The following is a 14864-nucleotide window of genomic DNA, read 5'->3' as shown; positions in this document are numbered from 1 at the left end:
AAAATACTTCAATTGGGGGCCTTGGAAATGCAAGAAATAAGAAGGAAAATGCAGTAGCTTATCTCTGGTGTCATCGGTGAGGTACAGTGTTTACGAGGAAAAGGGGCTAGAACGTTAAAGTTGATCCTCCCTCAACTTTTACTTTCACGCGAGACACTTCATACAAGCCTCTATTTTATTTACGCGCGTAAATTACAGCGCGTGCGCACGTACGATAGAAATATCGCGACAGTGTAAATCTACCTAACAGATTGACTCTAATGGAATGAAAAATCAGTCATGCCGATTTAATGATAAAAAACGTTTTCAGGAAGTAAAAAATATATATATGTTTTCTAGATTTCCTATATACGCACTGGCTCCGCCCCCCCCACCCCTTTTCAGGGGAAAGCCTTTTTTAAGCCCCTCGCCCATCTCATCATCCCTTATTCTTATGATAGAGTAAGCTGATAAATGTGAACTGATCATGTGGGCTGATCCGGTATGCTCAATTTTCGATCGGATCACCACTGGAAGTTCGGATTTGGTTTTGATCCAAGGCTTCATGACCTTCATCTTCATCTATGAGCTTTTTGTTTTCCACTTTGCGTTCCAGTTCTTTATGGAAAATTGATACCATCTTCTGTTCTTTTTTTAAAAAATTAAAATCAATTAAGAGTATCTTTTCGCTAAATTGAATAAGCCTCCCCAATCTACTGCAACAGTACTAAATGTTGATGCTAGGCAAAAGGAGGGAAATTTTGCATTTCGAACGGTTTCATATAGCGCCATTTTTGTCAGAAAAGGTCGCCCCTTTCGTATACCTTCCATTGAAAAACTGAACCCCTTTAACATACCTGCTTCAATAAAAATAAATCGCTTCAAGAAGAAGTTTTCTTGTCATTTTGTTAAATGTTTAACAAATTCAGTAAAATGATTTAGCCTGAAGGTCCGTCTGTTCGAAACATTTTAATCAGAAGTCCCTTATAATTAATTATTTTAAATACTTGAATGATAGATTTTCCTACCCTTTAATATATACTTCAAATCTTGAAATCCCTACCGCCTTTGATATACTTAAGGCCTGATAAAGGTATACCCCTTTCAGGCGGTGCCTTGGCACAATATCATTGAGGGAGTACCATACCCCACGGCCAGATGTTACACGGAAGTGGAAGTACGAAGCAAATCATATAAATTTTCTGGTCAAAATCTTGTAGACACACAAACTCAGTAGTTTTCCTCATTTTAATGATACAATAAAACTGAAAAAGTGTACGAGTTGTAGGTACGTGCGCGCGCGTGAGATGATGCCAGGTACAAGCGCCTTCTTGTACAATGGCATACGTTCCCACTTACGTGACCTACGTGACGGTTAAACAAGACGTATTCAAGATTCTTCTCAAAATGACCCTCGATATGCAACAAAAACTGGAGAGGTTTCGAGTTTCCACAGTAACTTCTTTCAAGCCAAAAGATGCATTTAGCGCGTAATAGTAACTTCCGGAGGTCTTTCGCAAGTCAGGCACGTGACCCGACTTTAGTGCCTACACGCATGATAGGCAACACGTCCAACTTCACTTTGAATTTCACAGCTGACTCTCACACGATTTAGGATACTGTATTTAATAATCCAATATTTCAAAAGACAAAGCTTATTTTTATCGCTGGAACGCAGACTTATATCGGACTAAGCGCAGCAATGATCGTCATAGCTTAACTGCGTCACTTCTAAACTGCGAGTACCGGTGTCCAGTCTCCTCTCGTTCTCACGGAAGTTGAGGAAGTTCAAATGCATAGCGTGACTTTTATCACTTCCATACGTCGCTAAAAGGAACTGTAGCTAATTTAGACAACCCCAGAATTCGTTTCCCAATTTTTTTTTCTTTGGCCGGAAAACTGAGTAATTCTTATGAACACTGAAAGAAAAACTGCACTGAATATAATGCTGTACATGCTTGTGCGTACGCTTCAGCAGCTTTACCATAAGGTACTTTACAAAAGCCACAAGGCTTAATTGAACGATAATAATGGACTGTGGGCTCAAAAGGTTTCAAATTTTAAACCACAATAGCTAACAGGCCAAATACCTGTCAATATCTGTGGTTACAGGGAAACTTTACTTAAAAGTACCCGGGTGGCCACGGAAAAGTACTGCTCAATAAACGTGAACATAGAAACTTTTGTAATAATGAAGGTATCCAAATCTTGCTGTTTTAACAAAGACCATTTAACTGTAATGACAAAACAGCAAAGAACAAAGCGACGCGAGTATTCCCGATATTTCGAACGGTCAAGCCGTTCTTCTTCTGCCCGGGGACGAGATTGCACTTCCGCGGATAAAAATTGCTCGTGATCTAGCTTTATCACTAACACCTCTTTATTATATCGCACTAAGCAGCTGAAAAGAGTAACGTAGTTGATTAGGATTCACTCTTGTTCCATCTCATGCTTTTTTTAATTCTTAAGGTCGCCAACTGAGCAGGGCAGAAATTCTGGCGGTCAACATTCAACATTTCACAGAGGAAACAGGAACAACCATATAACCAAATTAAAACAAACAGGAACACATAATTAAACTACTCAGAACCATTCACTTGCCAGCCATGCATATTGGACTGACCGCAGTCTAAAATGTTAAACCATCAGGGTATTAACGTCGTTAGTCGGCGAAAAAATTAATAACGGCCCGTCGCAAAATTTGCCCCTGCCGTTGATGGCTGTAGCCGAAAACGGCCCCGGCCATCCGGAAAGGCACTACACTAAACCCACTCCAACTTATCAGTTCTGTTAAAAGTACTGCCCTAGATATAATATAGGACATCGTCTACCCTTAACTCAGGGTGCTTTTAATTTTAAAAGAAATGTTGTTTTCACTAATCAGTATCAGATCTTTGACATAGAGTTCTTTTGTTTCAGCAGTTGATACGTTATAATATAGGTTTGGATCTACTCTCGTCATGCACATGTACTGTATAACCCTCTTCATCTTTCACTTATTTTTAAACCGGTCAATCAAGCAAAAAAGGTCCGCAAGAAAGATATTAAAATGAGTGAAAAGTCTTGATTGTTAAGTAAATTCTCCTCATCATTACCATTGGAAATAGGTGGGAAAAAGTGTGGAGAATACGCAAGCAGTTAGGGTTCAAGAAAGGTTAATGTTGTGCTAGCTGTCGGAACAAAGAGCTAGAGGGAAACTCTAACCTCGCCCTCGGCTGTACCCCTCGGTAGTATAATTTTAGATTGAAGGGCCGGGATGGGCTCGACGAGAATACTCATTTCCAGTCACCCATACATCAGTTCAGACTTAACGCTCTTTTACTGGAATTTACATTTAATCAACAGAATAAGACGATAAGAAATGAAAGGAGAGAGAGAAAAAAAGATGAAATTACGCCTTGTGAATAAAGGCTTTGAAAAAGAGAAAGTTTTTTGAGCAAAACTACAACTCTGTCGAGTAGGTGCATTACATTCGTACCCATTTCTTTGTTTATGTCTCAGCTCTGACTGGCTGCGGCGAGATAAAAGAATTTTCCTCATAGTGATGTTTACGTAGAACATGCATCGAAAGTTTTTACATAACTCACCGAAATCAGCAGCCATATTAAAATCGTAGCATTGCCTGGGCTTTAATTTGCAGAAATCAGGTCGTGAGGAGATTAAAAAAAAACGTAAATTTGCTTTGCCAGAGATATTTGACGCGTCACGGTTGCGAAACCCTGCCGATCATTGCGTAATCGGCTCATTTCAACTGTGTATTGAACCTATGGCTTATATAAAGGTAATAATAACCACTTAAGCCGTCTACCAATCAGCGTACTGCATGCATGCAGGGTATATCGTATGAATCGAATATATATGAAAGCTATGAACTTCCTGCGTCTTCAATAGAGTGAAGTCAAGGAGGAATGAGAGGGCCGAGTTGGAGCAGTTAACTTGAGTAAGTTTCGTGTTTAATGCACACTCACTTTAGCAGCTTGGTGTTTAAAGTAGCGAACGCAGGGTGTCGATTTGGCGATTATTTCGACCCCTCCGATTTAATATTCGAACCAAAAACTTGTTTTAACAAGCGACATCGCAGCAATGATATCTCCCGTGTAAAACTCCAAAATTTCGATGATCACTTTCTATTTCCTCATCTGGCTGGGGATGAAAAGAACGGAACTCATTGTAATTTGTCTTTACTTTCGTGTCAAGCATAAGAAAAGAAATAATTTCAGTTTAGTTCTATGCAATTAGGATACTTAAAGTAATCAGTGTTAATTTTGGATATGCGCTGAGCGAATATATAGTCGTCTGGCTGCAAATTAACCTGATTTGACTGGACCAGACTGGTTTATGCCCCGAAAAAATCAACTAAAAAATAGGAGAAAAGATTTTAACTATACAGCAGTGAAGCAAATGAGAACTAGACACGTCCCGTTTGTGACCCCCGGATACCAGAAAGTAGCAAGACGCAAAAACCAAAACTAAGTGGGTTGATTCTGTCCTCATTCCATTGCTTTTTTCTCGGCCCCGTTGCATGATTTCTCAGCTTCCACCTTCCAACCAACACCCACGTTCCCAAAGGGAGACGCTCAATCTGTACCATTCTGGAATTGTGCCACATCATAATATCTCATTTCATAGGGTGTGCCCTTGCCTCGTTACATTACTACCGACTCACAGTTAGTTTTTCATCTACTTTTGCCGGTTTTTGCCAGCTTGTGCGATGCGAGAAGTCGTTTGTGGTCAACTTTGCAATTATATCCTGTGTGCGGATCAAAACTATTCATGGAACAGAGATCCCACAGGCGTAACCTTATACACGAACCGCATTTCTCAGAATAGTAAACTTAAAAAGGTATCATTCCTTTGCTAGCAAAATGTTTTTAACCTGTTAATAATTTTTCCCTTTTTCTGTCTTCTCTGGACACATTTTAAAACGAATTTGCTAATTTATTCAAGAAAAGAGAAAGATTTTAAAATCTTCGGGTCAGAAGTCCAAAAAGAGTTATCTTTTGCCCTGTCCGTTAGAACAGAAAGACTGTTTTGCTATTTTCGTTTTATAAGCGGAAGTTAATAACAATTCAGTTCTTTAAAACAAAATTTTCCAGTTTCCGTTGTTTAGAAATGGAAATATCAAAGATATAGTCTCTCAATGGAGTCAAACTTTACCCTCTTCACTGAAATCTTCCTGTATATCTATTTCCTTTGTAAAAGTCACTGGAGGGAAATCATAAAATTCCTAACGTATTGAGGACCCCCACGGACTAGACTTTATTCGGGTCACGAGTTTGACCCTATTTCAGCGCGGCAGACGCTTTGGCTGATTCCGTTGCACAATGTTAGAATGTTTGTCTACGAAAATTCGAGACCTTTCGTGCATTCGTTATCAGACACGCGCGTGTACTCGCGCGTGCTCATTTCCTCAGAATGCAATTACAGAACGTGAATTTTGAAATTCTCAAACACTTCGGCAATTTTTCAGTTGTCTATAAAGAAAAGTTATTTGTAATAACATAAAAATGAGAAAATTATCAAGTATAAGTGATTTGCTTTGCTTATTGCCGGAGAAGGCAAAGATTGTGGACAGTTTAGACGACTTTTTCCGCATCCCTATCGTGATTCGTTTCTAGTAAGAACGTATTTCTGTACTGAAACTAAAAGACATTTTTTGGTCGTAAATGCTACCGGGGTTATTTTGTTGACAAGCTAGCAGTTTCTAGGAAGTCTTGCTTCTATTTAGCAATTATGATGTGTTCCTTTGCGTACAACGCGACCCCTGTACGCGGCCCTTAGGCAATAGGCACACTAAAATTCTAGGGAGGGGAGAGTGTGTCTCAAACGCTTAATGTGAATTCCCTGGTGTTAAGAAGAAAAATTTTGCTTTAAATGTACACTAGTGAACTCCTTATTATCTATGTCATTCCACATTGGGTGAAAATGGGGATTATTAAGCATTTGGAGAAAGAATTTACGCATCTAATAAACTTCAGAATCACCCCTCTCCAAGGGAAGTCTTAAGAACTGTCACTTGAGGTATGACGTCAGCCGCGTCCAATCCCCGACGAGAGTTGAAAGGATGCTTTAGGTATTTATGATATACTGACAAATTCCGCCCTTTACTTCCTCTTATAGAAGATTGAATTCGTGGCATATGGCTGTCTTTTAGTACGAGAAAAACTTGTGTATCCTGCATTCTCCATTACCGTGTATCACTCACGAGAAGAAAAATGGCGGACAACGATATCGTGGACGAACTGACCGTTGAGCATGGCAAGCGAACAGTGGTTGGAAAAGCTTTCGAGAGAATACGACTTTTGTTTCATGTGCTCGTTAACTTCAGCACGCCAGAAGAAAGCGCTGTTAAGAGTGGAATTCAGTGGCTAGCCCTTAAAGGAGAGAAAGACAGCTTAAACAAAGCGAAGGTTTGTAGCTTTGATGTTGTTGTATGCCAAGCTACATGACTTTCCTTCTCTAGTCTTCGCTTTGAAATACAGGGGCCGCAGGTCGTGAAAAAAACTTCCTTGTTCGGATTGAAAAGCAATACTGGCTTCCCTAGCCGCACTTACTTCTTTCTCGTTATTGAACTCCCACAAACATTCCAAGTTAAACTTAGCTTAGAGTCAATATAAGCTTAAACTTAGTAGTAATTTCGCGTCACATTTGCGAACTTCTGCCTAAGCCATCTTCGGAGTTCTACCACTCAACAACACAAATTCAAAGCTAATGGCTTTCAAGAAATAATAAAAAAACGTTGTTATAAAATGATCATTCGCAAAACCATGTGATATGATAGTACTGAGTTATTTGGCAAAATGGTCTTGAAATCCCTACCAACGCGCCTGATTTCTTTTCGTCTTTGTTTATTTTCAGGAATATATCAAATCACTTTGTAATCCCGAGCTGGTTATCTCTGTTCCTTTTGCGGAACAATTTTTCAGTGTTCTGTACAATTCATGGGATGATCTTGAAAGATCAACAAGCGCTGTTGTTAAGTTCCCTTCTCGAAAGGAATGCTCAATTCAAGGTAGTGCAGAGGCCGTGATAATGGCACAATCAGCGATCGAAGATAAACTTAAAACACCGCAACCTCCTGCTATTGAGCCACAGTTGAGGGAGTTTGCAATCAAACTTGGTTATTCCAACCAAGTCATAGACCAGGCCGTTCAAAAGCTTGGCTCAAACGTGACTCAAAATACACTGCTAAATGAGCTTCTGAAGCAAACAGCTTCGTTACCTTACCAAATATCAGCAACCCCTTCTCAGCCAAAGCCTTCTTCTGGCCCAGTTGCACCCCATTCCAGGCAAAGAGAAGTTGTTGCTAGAGGTGCCCCAAACGCATCGAGTATTATGAGATCAGGCTATGAAAACCCTCCAGATCACATGGTTCGAGCCCCAATTCATCCTCACTGGGACAGAGAGCCATCACCTGGTCCATCCATGCCTTACAACAGGAGAGATGTTATTACCAAAGGCATGCCTGATCCAGTGTCAAGACTTGGCTATGAGATTCCAGGTGATGTCGTGGAAAGATGTGTTCCGCGTGGCACCAAAAGGGGTTTTGAAAATCAGCGCCCTGATGATATAGTTGCTCGTGGCTGCTCTTCTGCGCAGCCTCTTATGAATGTGCTTGTGGGACCATATGGTAACCAGGTATCGCCACTGTATGATTCAAGAGAAATCGCTAGCAGTAGTGGGATGAGCGCTACAGAGGCAAGACTTGATGAACAAGAACAGTTGATGTACCAGCAAATTGTTGGGGCTAAAAAGACCTCAGTTAGTGCATCCTCAAACTTAAGACCAATAGTTATTGATGGAAGCAATGTGGCAATGAGGTGGGTTTATGTATCTTTTATAAATATTATGTAACAATCATTTTCTTTTAGTGTCCAATGTGGAGTACAGTTCTCTTTAAATAAAAGAGTAAAGGTGTACTGTTCACTAGCTTTTATTTGGAAGGTCACAAATCAGGATTTCTACTCCCTATTAAGAGTTAAAAACGCCTCAATTTTGTTTTATTACAATGTTGATCAATTTATTATTGCATCCACACACTTCGTTATAAGTGGTCGAAAAAATGTTAAAATATAATGCCTTTTATTTACATGCAATTTCAATCTGGAGTCTTTGTTGAAACTTTACCTTTTACCTACTGTATTTACAAGAACAAAATTTCATTTTTGGATGCTGCACATGTTGTACATGTAAGAGGTTGAATTTGTAGGGTACATGTGAACAGCTTTTTCACAACAAATTGCACTTTTACATGCATTTGCCTAAATTTGGGCATGAAAGTAAAGGTTTTGTATAACCAATTTACAGGTTAAAAAAATAGAATGAAAATTGTTGCTAAAATTTTCGTGAAACTTGAGAATCTTGTTTATGAATATTAGAATGTTCTCAAATAACAGGAAGTTTTTTTGAATGCCCTGAGCATGTGCAGTTGAGTTAGAGCTTAAACAAGGTCAAACAAGTCGTTGTTTATTCCTGTGGCTTAAGACTTCCTCTTTCCTTTCATTCAAACTGCATCTGTTATTGCTTTTTGCATTCATGTAGAAAAGTTAGGAACTATTTCATGAGAATTTTATCCGCTTTTGGCACTTTTCCACTTTGACTTAAACTTGTGTTGCTGTGTTCTGATTATTTGTACTGTTGTTTCTTATATATTGTAATGCAGATGAAATCATGAAGTGTGACCATAAAAATGAAAGCTAATGAATAATTCCTTCCTTTCTGGTTGTTTGCTCCTCGCTTCATGTTTTTTGTGGAAAATTCCATTCTTTGGCATTCTGTTGTTTTTTCCTAAGTAGATAGAAGATTCTAGTTTTGTTGGTCTAGTCTTCCTATTTTTCTAGGAACACTATACATATTAACATTTTTATTGCAATAATCAAACCATGATTAATTGAAAACTGCACTTGCAACCAATCAGCATTGAACAACTGTATTTATTTAAGAACTCATTGACAGCCCATTTTTCACTTGAAGACAATATTGAAGGGTGAACTGTCACATTTGGGTTAATCTGCATCTCAAGTCTTGGGAAACTGGAAGACAACCATTAAAGCATCAAGTTTTACCTAATCAATTCAAGACAGTATGCTCATCTGATGTGACTTTAAGTCATTACTGAGCTCATCAAATTTCATAAATTCATGCCTAGTCTAGACCAGAACTGATGATTCTAGTTCATTTAAGAGTAATGCTTACTGTTTTGAATACTTCACCAGAGCCCCTTTTACATACATTTTGAGCTGTATGAGTTGGTTTATTGGATCACCTCACTAATGTAATTTTTCCATTTTTTTTGCAGTCATGGACGCCAAGATATATACTCTTGCAGAGGTATACAACTTTGTGTAGATTGGTTTAGAGACAGGGGACACAAAGAAATCACAGTATTTGTACCATCATGGCGAAAGGAGGCTTCACGGCCTGATAAACCAATTACAGACCAGGAAGTACTACACAATCTGGAGCGCGATGGTATCCTTGTGTTTACTCCTTCAAGGAAAGTAAATGGGAGGCGAATTGTGTGTTATGATGACCGTTTCATCATCAAGCTTGCTGCAGAGACTGATGGAATTGTTGTATCAAATGATAACTTTAGAGACTTGACAAAAGAGAATGCAAAGTGGAGAGAGACAATTGAACAAAGATTACTCATGTACTCATTTGTTGGGGACATGTTTATGGTTCCAGATGATCCTCTTGGGAAGCATGGTCCTAATCTTACAGACTTTCTTCGCAAAGGGTCTGCAACGCACCCCAAAATTTGCCCTTACTTGAAGAAGTGCACATATGGCCTTAAGTGCAGGTTTTATCATCCTGAAAGAGACCAGGAAGCAATAAACTTGAAACTCGAAAAACTCATTGATTTATTTGGGGAAAGTTTCCCTGAATCTGCTATGAGGAAAGTGATTAGTGACAATCCAACTGCCACAGTTACTGTCTTGGTAAATATATTGTGTGACTCTGTTGGTAATGGACATGGCAAACATTAAAATGTACAGAATATTTTGTACGGTAGTAATTATAGAAAATTAACCAAAAAAGTCATGGATTTCATCTTTCAGCCAGTAAAATAAGTTTTTGTTTTTTTATTTTATGCTCATAAGTTTTCTGATCTTTACTTGAATCTCTTCAGTATGAATTTATATACAGTTCAGGACTGAAATTTTAATAAAAGTAAGAAAAAAATATGAAACTTTTATTTGATTTCCTTTCGAAGGAAATGTATATGCACACTTATGTTAATCTTACTGGCTGAAATGTGAAATGTGAAGCGACGGTTCTTAGTAATGATAGATTTCTCCATGTGGAGTAATTCAGTGCTAGTAATCTGACTCTAGCTTAGAGGTGACATTGCAATGGAGCAGGGGCAGTTGTTCTCTAACTATTGCTTGGTCATATGGCTAGTGTCTTGATAACCCCCCCAAAGTGTAATATACTAGTTTACAGTGTGGCAACTTGCAGCTGTATTCTTAGTATAATAAAGGTACTCTCTGTGAGAGCTAAAGCAAAATGAAATTCCGATTCCTATCTGGAATCATTAGCTTACTGTGTTAGAATAAAAATCAATGATATTTCAGTCGCATGATAGTAAGATTACTAAAATGTTGACTCGGAGTCAGCAAAATGTTTTGCAGCTTAGATGTTGCTGTTTCTTTTATGCTTAAGACAGACTCAATGTCTGTCAAAAATGTGTAGTTGTTAGAATTGTTGGCAAATGAGTATTTGGGTTTGAATATAAATTAAAGGGGGGATTTCAATACAAGAAAAAAAAAATAAGGAAAAAACGAAGAAAATTTAGAGGAAAAGCAAAAATAGAAAAAAACGTGTATTTTTTTGTTGTTGCTGCAGCTGCAGCATGCTATTGTTTGGTTGAAAATGTAACTTTGCATATTTAGACACATAAGGCCAAAAACGAGATTAACCCTTACAAACAGTGTCTGAGAATTGCTGCAAAATTTATGAACAAAATTTTATCTTGCCATGCCTTGATCTTCTTTATAATAATATTAAAGTTTGACAGCAATTCAGCTTATTGATGGCGTTGTGTTGTTGTTTCTGTTATTATTCTGTATTAATGTTATTGTTGCTAAAGCATTAATAAAAAAGTAACTGTGAGAAAAGGACAAAAATGTGTTATGATAATTTTGCTATTGTTGACAAAAAATGTCCTGTGCATTATATGAGTGTTAATAAAAATTTTGAGTTGTAAATTAATGTTTTCGCATTTGTTCTTTTAACAAAATCGTGAAACTTGGAGAATGTTTTTATTTCAGTGAGGAAATAACTTCACAGTAGCTAGCTTAAGTACATAAAAATAATGCAAAATCTACATCATTTCTTCGCAAGAGTAGTTTTTTCCAGGTTTTTGAGGTTATTTTTTGTATTAAAGTAGACATAGGGAATTGCATGTTTTTATCAGACAGGAGCCTTCTTTATAAGCTTTGTTCTTGCTAGATTTTTTTTCGAGCTGCACACAAAATATTTCGTGCATATGTGTAACCATGAGGCTCAGATTAGATGGGTGTATCACACCTTCCCCTCCCACTTCCCACGCTAGTGTTCTGACATTAGTACCAATATTGGCACCAATAAGACCTGATAGTGGCGCTATTGTGCCAATGATGTCATCAAAAACCGCGCTTTGTACCCAGGTTACCCCGGTCGGTTAACTGAGGCAGTTTCAGACTGGTGCACTTCATAACTTTTTGAAAAACAACATAAAAATGGCATCTCACGACGAATTGCGGACCACGTGCAGTAAACAGCTGAATTTTAAACCTGCTCAAACCCTCTTGAGGTTAGCAGAGGAGAATAATTTAGTTATAACAGACGCAGCATTCGCTACACTCCTAGACGAACAAGATAAATTGAAAACTCTTCGCGAAGAGTTCTACTATCCGAAGATTAAAGATCTACCTACAGGTGAGCTCATATTTACTCTGTAGGAAGACCTTGTGGTACCTGGTATAATCGATAAGCACAAGAATGGTGTAAATATACTGAAACAGCAGTCAGATAGACTAGGAACTCTTTTGGCGGTCTTTTACATTTTTCACTGTCACGCCATCAGAAATTTAATCGATAACGTCCAGAACCAGGTGAAAAGATAATAAATGATAATGTAACAGCCCTGCCATGATTCAAGTCAAAAGCTTTGCAAAAGCTTAGAAATGAAAACGTACCCTGGCACAAAACGTAGAACCCCTTCAACCTGAACATTTGTAAAATTATTGAGCTTTTAAATTTATTAGCTGCATGTAGCTTAAGTTAGAACTTAAAGAAGAAGCAATAATTCTTCAGTTCGAATTTAGATCACTTCATGTGAAAACCCATTAGGGTCTAAGGAATGTTTGTTAAAATCATTATGCTAAATTCGGTCCGTCAAAAAGGTATGCCCAGAATATAATGCTCATAATTATCAGCACGCATGATCAAGTATACATGTAAGCTTTTTATGCTCTTAATAATGTCAGACTTAAATGACACTTTTCCTTCCCGTGATATATAGTGAATAAACATTTCTACAGTTCTCGATCATTGCTTTTCTCTGATAGCAGAGGCCTCTTTTCCTTTGTATTCGGTGACGGAATACCATTGTCAATGTTATATTGTTTTGAGGAGAGGTTAAATATCATATTATGAATTGATTTGAATTCCTGCCTGGGATCAGGCTCCACAGTGGGGGAAAAGGTGAAAAAAATATTACAATGAATCCATGCCAATATTCATTGAAGGGGTTGGGCATACTCGTCACCTCATTTTAGGAAATTTAAATGAAAGATTTTGGTATCACCAAGGCTTTTGAGGATATCACTGAGCATTAATAATTGATGTGCTCAGGGAATATGAGAAAGGGAGGAGAAAAAAAGCCCAAAATTAATAAAGAAAGAAGAAAGAAAGATTTTATGAGAACTTTTGTATCAGAAATATGAAGATAACTGCAACTCTTTAAATTTGGCTGAAATTTATTGAGAAAAAAGATAGCCTGCAAGCAAGAACTCCTTTTGGCACATATAGACCTTATCACGGTTTTCGATGCCATCTTGACAAGCAGGCAAATGCATGAGAAATTACACTGTTTGTAAAACAGTATGAGAATGTAATGTCGAACAATTTCCGTAGAACAGCTGTTCTTAAAAAACATGATTTGTAAACTAAAGCTTCACTCCTAAGGATTCTACTGAAAAAATTTGAGGGCATTACATTCACTAGAAGACCTAAAACCACTTTTTAAATTTCCTATACATTTGTCTGTTGGAAAGTCCTGGGAAAATTACAGACAAACATATGGAAAATCTAAAGCAAGCCTCTGGAGAAATTTAAGCACAGGTACGCTTCCAAAATTTTTTAGGACAATCCTTAATGCTTTGTAGCTTTAGTTTTTTTCAGAACAGCCGTTTTAAGGAAATTATTTGACATTAGATTCTCATACAAACACTGTAATTTCTCACACGTTTGCCTACTCATCAAGATGGCGTCGAAAACCGTGACAAGGTCTACTGTGAAGTCACATGTGAGCAGCACACAAACAAAGATCCAAGAGCAAGGGGCATGGAAAGAAAGCAGTGCCTCGAATTTAATTTAGCTTAACTTTCATTTAGCCATGTAAAATGCCATTTATAGGGATCCTGCCATACTCACCTGCTCGCTGCAGGTGGGATCTGGCCAGATAAGGAAGCATTCCCTGTGGGATCCCACTTGAAATCCGAGGTGGAACATCCAGGATCCCTTCTGATTCCTTGCTGTCTTTTAACATGTAACAGACCTTGTTATTTGAGGACACACTCCTATAGTGTATACACATAGCTTGAAATTTCACAAAACTGGGCACCATATACATCCCATATGATGTTCTATTACCATCCCATATCTTACCCATACATGGGCCATGTATGGGCCATAATTTGCCATATCAAACCCATACTTTTAGTTTGGTAAGGGCAAGTTTGTCACTATTATTTGCCTTCTATATCGGATTTCGTTAGCAATCTGTTGCATTTATTATTTGTTCGAAGAAGTACAATTGGCTATGCGGAACGTACCACATCTTCGTTGCTGCTTCTCCTGTGAGTGGAACCCCATTTGATGAGCAAGCGTAAGCCAAATTCTCCCCAGTGTCGTCCCTTTCAGCCTGTGACGAATGCATTAATTGTCCCATGTTTGCTATTTTCTGTGCGTATGCCTTGGCCTGGTTTGAAAGGCCTCGATCTAAGACCACGGGAGCAACTCCATGCACCTCTCGCTATCTTTTTGTGAGTGTTCAATGCTTCTTGCTCGAAGTCTGAGTCAGCCGTAATTAACAACATATCATTTATTTTTCACCTTGACACTCTTGATACTTGTCAAGTAAATAAAGGGGCAGAGAGGGAGAGTAGGGTATGTAGAAATATGATTAAGGGTATTAGAAATGTAAGTCGTTTTTCCTTAACTTCCCTCAGCTACTTGACTTAAAAATCCTCGGGGTTCATCAACGTGGCATTCCTTGTCACTTGAAGCAACAGAAGAAACATACCACTTTATCGAGTTTCTACTTGCCGATGTTTGGAAGCCGAGTTTATATACTGCTAGTAATAATATTATCTTTCAAATTATTTTTCCATTGAAAAGCTTGCTTGTTGATCATTGTTTATGACAAAAAGTTTTTATCATTTTGATGGAGGTCATTCATTTTGTTCTTTTCTTTGGCCATTTGAGATGCTTTTTTTAAACCATGTAGTTAATGTTTATCTTTTAAAAGTGCTCTATGCCAATGCTGCGATAACTTTGCAGAGAAAAGAGAATTATTCTATGGTTTCTGTTAGTGTTGAGGAATTATATTTATAATTCTGAATCAGATTTAGAAAAGTTTGGCTTTACAATAAAGAAAAGGTGTTTGTCTTTAAAAC

The 14864-nt window shown here is 38.0% G+C and overlaps 2 protein-coding genes across 2 annotated transcripts in view; both read left to right on the top strand.

Annotated features, from left to right (window-relative positions):
* Nucleotides 1-3775: 3775 nt before the first annotated feature.
* Nucleotides 3776-11193, top strand: LOC140946999 (NEDD4-binding protein 1-like). Its single transcript, XM_073396080.1, has 4 exons — nt 3776-3919; nt 6100-6389; nt 6838-7799; nt 9278-11193. The coding sequence occupies exons 2-4, from the start codon at nt 6195-6197 to the stop codon at nt 9966-9968; spliced, it is 1848 nt and encodes a 615-aa protein (XP_073252181.1). The 5' UTR covers nt 3776-3919; nt 6100-6194; the 3' UTR covers nt 9969-11193.
* Nucleotides 11194-11675: 482 nt separating this feature from the next.
* The window catches only part of LOC140945998 (kynureninase-like), a 22310-nt gene continuing 19121 nt past the window's right edge, over nt 11676-14864 (top strand). The window contains exon 1 of the mRNA XM_073395059.1: nt 11676-11901. Within this exon, the coding sequence (XP_073251160.1) occupies nt 11703-11901 (199 nt within the window). The 5' untranslated portion in view covers nt 11676-11702. The remainder of the gene's footprint in view (nt 11902-14864) is intronic.

Source organism: Porites lutea, chromosome 8, assembly GCF_958299795.1.
Source record: "Porites lutea chromosome 8, jaPorLute2.1, whole genome shotgun sequence".
NCBI lineage: Eukaryota > Metazoa > Cnidaria > Anthozoa > Scleractinia > Poritidae > Porites > Porites lutea.
Note: the sequence above shows the minus strand (reverse complement) of the source record. Positions and strands in the feature narration are given on the sequence as shown.

What these genes read in the sequence shown, in the direction of transcription:
- LOC140946999 (XM_073396080.1), top strand. Translation starts at nt 6,195, where the DNA reads ATGGCGGACAACGATATCGTGGACGAACTGACCGTTGAGCATGGCAAG. An exon ending in ACAGCTTAAACAAAGCGAAG is followed by an intron (nt 6,390 to 6,837) that starts GTTTGTAGCTTT and finishes GTTTATTTTCAG; the next exon opens with GAATATATCAAATCACTTTG. An exon ending in GGAAGCAATGTGGCAATGAG is followed by an intron (nt 7,800 to 9,277) that starts GTGGGTTTATGT and finishes TTTTTTTTGCAG; the next exon opens with TCATGGACGCCAAGATATAT.